At 43.7% G+C, this 7,245-nt stretch overlaps 1 protein-coding gene across 1 annotated transcript in view; it reads left to right on the forward strand.

Moving 5' to 3' along the window:
• The window catches only part of Rcbtb1 (RCC1 and BTB domain containing protein 1), a 35,644-nt gene extending 28,407 nt beyond the window's left edge, over positions 1 to 7,237 (forward strand). The window contains exons 13-14 of the mRNA XM_029541581.1: positions 303 to 433; positions 5,889 to 7,237. Coding sequence (XP_029397441.1) covers positions 303 to 433; positions 5,889 to 6,029 — 272 coding nt within the window. The 3' untranslated portion in view covers positions 6,030 to 7,237. The remainder of the gene's footprint in view (positions 1 to 302; positions 434 to 5,888) is intronic.
• Positions 7,238 to 7,245: the final 8 nt, after the last annotated feature.

A 7,245-nucleotide genomic window follows, 5' to 3' on the forward strand; every position in this document is an offset into this window, starting at 1 on the left:
AAGATTTATTTATTTATTATATGTAAGTACACTGTAGCTGTCTTCAGACACTCCAGAAGAGGGCGCCTGATCTTGTTACAGATGGTTGTGAGCCACCATGTGGTTGCTGGGATTTGAACTCAGGACCTTTGGAAGAGCAGTCAGTGCTCTCTTAACCGCTGAGCCATCTCGCCAGCCCCCTTACTCTTTTACTATGGAATAAAGTATAGAAAGTAAACACAAGCTGCTGGCCATGAAATGGCATTGTTGTCAGTCCCAGTGTGCACTGCGAGCTGCTGAGATCTTGTTCTTCTGCCTTTCAGGCCTTTTGGACTTGGCAACGTCGTACTGTGAGAACAGACTGAAGAGGCTTTGTCAGCACATCATCAAGCGAGGAATCACTGTGGAGAATGCCTTTTCATTGTTCTCTGCTGCAGTCAGATATGATGCAGAGGTAACACGGAAGTGCCCCGGCTCCCTCGCCGTCAGCCCACTTCCCGCTCTCCTGTGACACAGCATGGCTAGTGTCACCTCTTTTAGTGACTCAGTGACAAGCCTCAGATGAAATCTGCCTTTGCTTCTTTATATCTCTGTTCACAGTCAGAATCAGTGTTTGTCTGCTTTGCTTCTAAGGAACTGGTGGAAGGCTGCCCAGTGGGCGCGTACAGTGCTGGACTCAGCCGGGCTGACAGGCAGCACGCTTTACTTGCAGTCTGCTGATCAGTGCATCTGCCTGTCCCAGACCCACTCTACCGAGTCTACCGTCAGAAGCCCAGGGTGCTGTGGACTTTACATCGTGTGGGTCTGGACTTCTGTCCCTGTCCTGTAGCTCAGTTCCTCTCTGAAGAACTTACTGTATACTGCCTCTTTTTTTTAACTTAACAGTTTTTAGTGCACATGCAGTGTGTGTGTGTGTGTCTGTGGACATGTCTGGATAACTCTGGGGTATCAGTTTTCTTCCGCCTTTACATGGACTCCAAGGATCAAAGTCAGTTGCTAGGCTTACACAGCAGATGTCCTTACCCACTGAGCCATCTCAGCAGTTCCCCTTTTGTTAGTTTTAAACTTAGTTGGATTTCAGAGCTGCATTTCTCGGATTTCTAGAGTCTGATGAGTGTTCTGGAGTATGTTTGCCATTGAATTCCTGAGCCGAGCCACAGACTCTGAGCAGAAGCTGCCCCTGGTTGACCGTGTGCTACGGCACCCAGCCCACATGCTGATGCATGGCAGCTGATGCTGTTGAACCGTGAAGACAGTGCCACAGAAGGCTGCCGGAGACATTGTTAATGAACTGAGAGCTGACCTGGTTGGTGTTACAGATTCATAAAAAGTAGAAGGCTGGCTTTGCTAAGGACACCAGAAGCCTGTATTTTAGAGGTGTTTAGTCATTTGACAATGCAGTCTCCAGTAACTGGGAATTTATCAAAGACACACCTCTGGCCCTTGAGGTGTAGCAGAGGGCAGACTTCCTGTTTGTGACACTTAGGGACTGAGTTAGCCATTATGCCCTTTTATTTTTGGATCCTATTTTTGTTTGAGGTTCTTTTATGGTAGTAAATATTTCACAAGGTCAAGTGCAGCTGACTTTGGAGTCTGACACCAAATGGAAATGTGGTTAGCGTGAATTGTAGCTAATGAAAGATGGAGGGGGGTTTGCTTCCCCCCTCCTCCCTGTACCACTAGGAGCCTGTGCTAGACTCATTCTTATATAACAGTAGAATTTTAAATTGCATTGATCGTAACTTTAATTGTTTTCAATTACTACTTTTAATGATGGTTCTTAAACACTTTAACCTCCCTTTTAGCCCACCACCCACCAAAGGTAGGGGGAATGTGGACCTGTTTAAAAAGGTTCTTTGGAGCAACTCCAGTCAGTGTTGTTTGGAAGTCAGCAGTTCAGTTCACAGGTTAAGAATGGCAGCTCGAGCCACTGGCAAAGACTTCAAAGACATCAGCAATCCAGTTAGGTAGAGTCAGGATAGCAAAAGCGAATCAGCAGTGGTGACACCACCTCCTGGGACAGCCAGACCTCAGCCTCAGCAGGAGTCAGCAGGAGGTACAGGGCCAACTGGAATGCCAGGAAAAGTTCTCAGCTGTGCCGCTCTCAGTGAAGTGAAGATACTGAAAACAAGAGACCAACAAGCATTGCCCAGCTAGCTGTATAAACAAGCCCAGCTCAGCCCACCTACTGCCCTTCAAGTCCTTTTTGTATCCCTTCAAACACCGTGTGTCCTCCACTGATCTTGCCTTAGCCCGTGTGTCTGTCTCGGCTGGCATCACTCTGCTGCAGAAACAGCTAGATTCCCTGGCACACCACCAGAAGGTTTTTGGTGGAGTTTCTCTCTACAGAGTCCTGACAAATGGAGGTCAACTCCACATGTAAAGAGACCAGTACATGCATGTAGTTAGCAAAGAATCTTTTATCATATGTCCTTTCATGTGCTTACTTTAGCAGAACATCTTTTTGCTTTATGTCTACTTCAGGAAATGTTCCTTCACGAGTCTGCCTTAACCTTTTCACCTGTGTTCACTTCAGGAAAACACTCCCTCACGTGTTTACCCCAGCAAAACATCATCCAACACAACTGACTCTCCAAAGAACCCTTTTCTCTCTGTTTGGAGATTGATTCTAGACTCTTCTTGTGCTTCTCCACATTTTCCATGTTCTGTGATCAATCCTGTTGGTTTACAACAGCCAGGACGTGACTACAGGCCCACAGCCTAGATCCTGTTACTGGAAATTTGTTCCCTGCTTTCACCTAAAAAGTTTAAGTTTCGAGGAAATGGCCGGACATGCGCCTTTAACCCCAGCAGTTAGAATGAAGAGAGGCGGGAGGGTCTCGGGGAGTTTGAGGCGGCCTGCTTTGTATATGTGCTTTGCATAATGAATTGCAGTCCGGCTGGAGCTACAGTGAAGACCCTGTCTAAAATAAGAAAAAACAAAAAACAACCTTACAGGAAGATCTCGATGCCGCTGCAGCTGGCAGCAGCCCATGTCCTTTGCCTGTCTTTGCTTAGGTATAAATCTATCAAGAGATGACTACAAATGAATGTGATTCCCTGGAGCTTGAAACCCTGTGGGCAAGTCAGTGCTCAAAAACACATGCTGAATTGAGTAGTCGGATATGTTTGAAACACCAAAAATATATATTGAATGGACAAATATGTGTAAGACACTTCACTATAAAGTACTCAAGATATCATACAAGCCTTACATTCCACAAATATGACACATCCATGTAGAAAGAAGAGTCCTCGTGATACACTTAGATTTTGACACTGAGCTGTGTGATCAGTGAGTAAATGTTTATATTTTATTTCCTAATATCTTGAAATGTAGCAAGTGACCATAATATTGAGTACTCAAGTCAAACCCATTTATTATGTATGTCGTTAGTTGATGGGAAGTGACTGAGATTTGTTATCAATTACAAAAACTAATTTTGGAAGCCCAGCTTTCGGGTAGCAGATGCCGTTGGTCATGGCTGTGCCAAGAAGACAAAGGCAGTCCACGACTCAGTTAACTGCTTTGTAATTGTCCAACCCCTCCATGCACCTTTTGGGGGAAACTTGAAGTTGATGTATAAAAGAAATGCAGGGGCTAGAGAGATGGCTCAATGGTTAAAAACACTGACTACTCTTCAGAAAGTCCTGAGTTCAAATCCCAGCAACCACGTGGTAGCTCACAACCATCCATAATGAGATCTGATGCCCTCTTCTGGTGTGTCTGAAGACAGCTACAGTGTACTTTGATATATAATAAATAAATCTTGAAAGAAAAAAAGAAAGAAAGAAAGAAAGAAAGAAAAAAAGAAAGAAGGAAAAAGAGAAATGCAGCTTAGTAGCTGTGTGTTTAAAAGCAATGCTATGGGAACATCTTAGGAATGCACACTGTCAGACTTGGTACACTTTAAGGCGGACTTGGAGGAGGAGCACTTCACAGTGCTCCAGCACAGAGCAGCGAGAAACTAAAACACGACCTCAACATCGCAGTTCTTGGTGCTGCTGGACGGAATTTGTTTAAACACCAAGGGGAGCACATGGATGCCCTTCTCACAGAAGTCTTAATGGGACTCTGCAGGTTCAGGGCTTTGCTTTGAGTGCGAATGTTGCTCAACACCAGAGCTAAGCAGTCAGCGTTGTTATTATACTGGAGAGGATGAGATTAAGTTTTCCTTAGCCTCAAAATTCTTCAGGTAGCAAGAAAAAGTACCCTTCTCTCTCTCTCTCTCTCTCTCTCACACACACACACACACACACACACTCACTCACATACACACACACACACACACAATTACACATTTAAATATGTTCTGAAAAACAAAAGTGGAGGCCATGCTGGTCTGGAATATTTTATATTTGATACACTGAGGTAAACTGTGTGGTTTTTACATTTGACCAAGCTGGGATGGTGATCTTTACCACCAGGAATGGATCTCACTGTTGGAGATAGAGGACCCTGGACAACCTGTTTCACTGGCCGGGTGATCTTTTAAAAAATGGGTAGTATTTCATTATTACCACTGTGAAGTTTTGTGAAGTAAGAACACCACTGACTAAGAATTTAGTGATTGCTGTTTTAGCATTTTAAACCAGAATTTTGGTGTCACTAGCCCAGTGTTTTAAGAAAATTGGAAGAAAGAAACAACAACTTGGTTTTCAGATTGATGATTGGAATACTTTCACCATGAAAGCTTTGGAGTGGGAGCCCATGGGAGCTCATGGGTAGAGGTCCCTGCCATGCAGCCCAGCAGGGACCCATTCCTGAGAAGGAGAGGACCAGCTCCACAAGGGGTCCTGGGACCTCTGTCCTCCTGCCTCACATACACACAGAACATGCATACAGAACATACACACAGAATATTCTTATTTTCATTTTGATTTTTTTTTTCAAATTAGCGATTTTAAAATTTGTTATTCCCTTCTAATTCCAGTAAATCTGACACTGGATCTACCCAAAATCCACTTTGTAATTTCTCCACAGACTTGTAAGTTGTAGTTTCTAGTGTGAAGACCCTGAGTTTTACATGCTCTCCTCCCACAGGAAGGCAAGACCCCTCATCTAAAGGTTGGAGAGTTCCTTACAGCTTACCAGGCAGACGAGTTTTGGTTGAAACCTTTTATTTAGTGTTGTTTGCATTCATACATTGGAGTGCTCTCAGTAACATCAATTTATTTCATAAGGTTTTGTTTGCAATACTGGGCCCTGGTATGGTGAATGTGTGTGGTAACAGACACCATTTCTGTACTGTTCTTCACTGTCTAATGTTCGGAGTTGGTGACTTCCATTCATCTATTTGAGAATGCTAATTTGTAAATACACTTGTCTCGGATTCACCAGATTCTTATGAACAGCATGCTATAAAATGTCATATATTATTTGGGGCTTTAAAAATGAAGTCATTTTTATTAGGATACCTGGAAAGTCAAGTTTGTGAGAATTTTTTTTTAAATATCTGTTTAGGTAGACCATATATTTTCATCTATTTCCATAAACCTTCTATTCTTTAAACTAGCCCACATCTTAATATTCTGCTTTCATAAATGTAACAAAATATGTATGGACTAAAATGAGATTGGGCTTTGTACATTGCTTTGAGATACTTGCAGTATGTACTAACTATGGGAGGCCCTAGATGATTTTGTGTCTGTGTGTGTGCGTGTGCGTGTGCGTGTGTGTGTGTGTGTGTGTGTGTGTGTGTATCACACTTGAGTTAGGGAAACCTTGCTTTTACTCTGCTGTGAGTAGATGGCAGGCGGCTTTCTGGATAGCACGGTTTGAGGTATCTGGTCTCCAGTATCTCTTCTGGGAAGGGTAAGAGAGTTGGGATGAGGGATTAGCTGAGAAACAGTTCCCAGTTAATAAACAAAGGCCTCTCCCTGTTCTTGTTTTTGTTGTATGTGTCCAGGATTTAGAAGAATTCTGCTTTAAATTTTGCATCAATCATTTGACAGAAGTTACCCAGACTGCTGCGTTCTGGCAAATGGATGGTCCCCTGCTAAAGGAGTTCATTGCTAAAGCCAGTAAATGTGGAGCCTTTAAGAACTGAAGCCAAGGCTGCTGGGCTAGGTGTGAGAGCTCTGGGGCCCTGTGGGTGCGGTGATTCTGCAGGTAAAGCCCCACATCAGAGACAGTGCTCTGTAGGAATATATGAAGGATATTTGCTTCTTGTGAGTCTGTTTTTTTACAACTCTTGTTTCTAGATATGTATGTTTTATATGTGTTTTTCTTACATTTGACTGAACATTGGGAAAGGATGAAAGTTTACATGCTTTTGTTCTTTTAATTTTAATGAAAAGACTTTTAAACTTGTATTAAGAAAGCCAGTAAAATATCCCTAGCCCTTTGGCCACAAGCCTGTCCACATTGCCTGTGGAGGACAGGCCCTGCCCAGTGCTCCCTGAGTGTTGCTCACTGTCACCAGCCTCCTGTGGGGGCATCAGCACTGTGGGGGGCTCTTAAGGAGTATTCTTAATATGCATTAAACCCACTTAAACAGTCAAGAAATATGTAGGTTTGCTGAGATGCTAATGGACAGGCACCTAGGGCTGGAAAGGTGGCTCAGCGGATAAAGGCTCTCATCACTAAGCCTGACGACCTAACTGGAATCCCCAGAACCCACATGGTGGAAAGAGAAAGCAGACTTACAAGTGGTCCTCTTACACATGCACCGTGTCTACACAGAAGGCACAATAAAGGAGAAAGAATAAGAACTAGAAGATTCAGGTCCCTGTAGAAAATTGACAAGAAATACCTGTGAGAAGTTGATGGTAAAGGAGCTTTGCTTGGAGAGGAGAGTGTTACAGAAATTAGAGCCCCAACTCCCCCGCCCCACATTACGCAACAGTGCTTCACTAAGGTTGTGTTTGAGACCAGGGTGCACACTACCATCCCCCTCTCCCTATAGTTACTCATAAGCACATTCTACATGGCTGCTTTTTTCCGACTTGATGTGATTATTAAAGCCACCCTTCTTACAGGACTCCATAGAATGTTCACTGTTTTCAGTGGTGGGAGGAGTCCAGGCCAGATTCCATCAAAACTTAATTGAAGCTTCACCTTCACCTCTCCCGTTTTGGCTTTTCTTTCTATAATTGTGTTAGGAAGACATTTGTCACACCTTGTTAAGCTCCCTAGTCAGGCCTCTCCTGAAAAGTTCATTTGTAAAACACTAGGTCAGGGGGGATGGTGAGTAAGACACTAAAGAGGCAGGCAAGTGTGTTGACAGACAAGGTAAGTAGGAACTAGAGCTCAAAGCCCCTCCT

Source organism: Mus pahari, chromosome 8 (genome assembly GCF_900095145.1).
Source record: "Mus pahari chromosome 8, PAHARI_EIJ_v1.1, whole genome shotgun sequence".
Classification (NCBI taxonomy): Eukaryota; Metazoa; Chordata; class Mammalia; order Rodentia; family Muridae; genus Mus; species Mus pahari.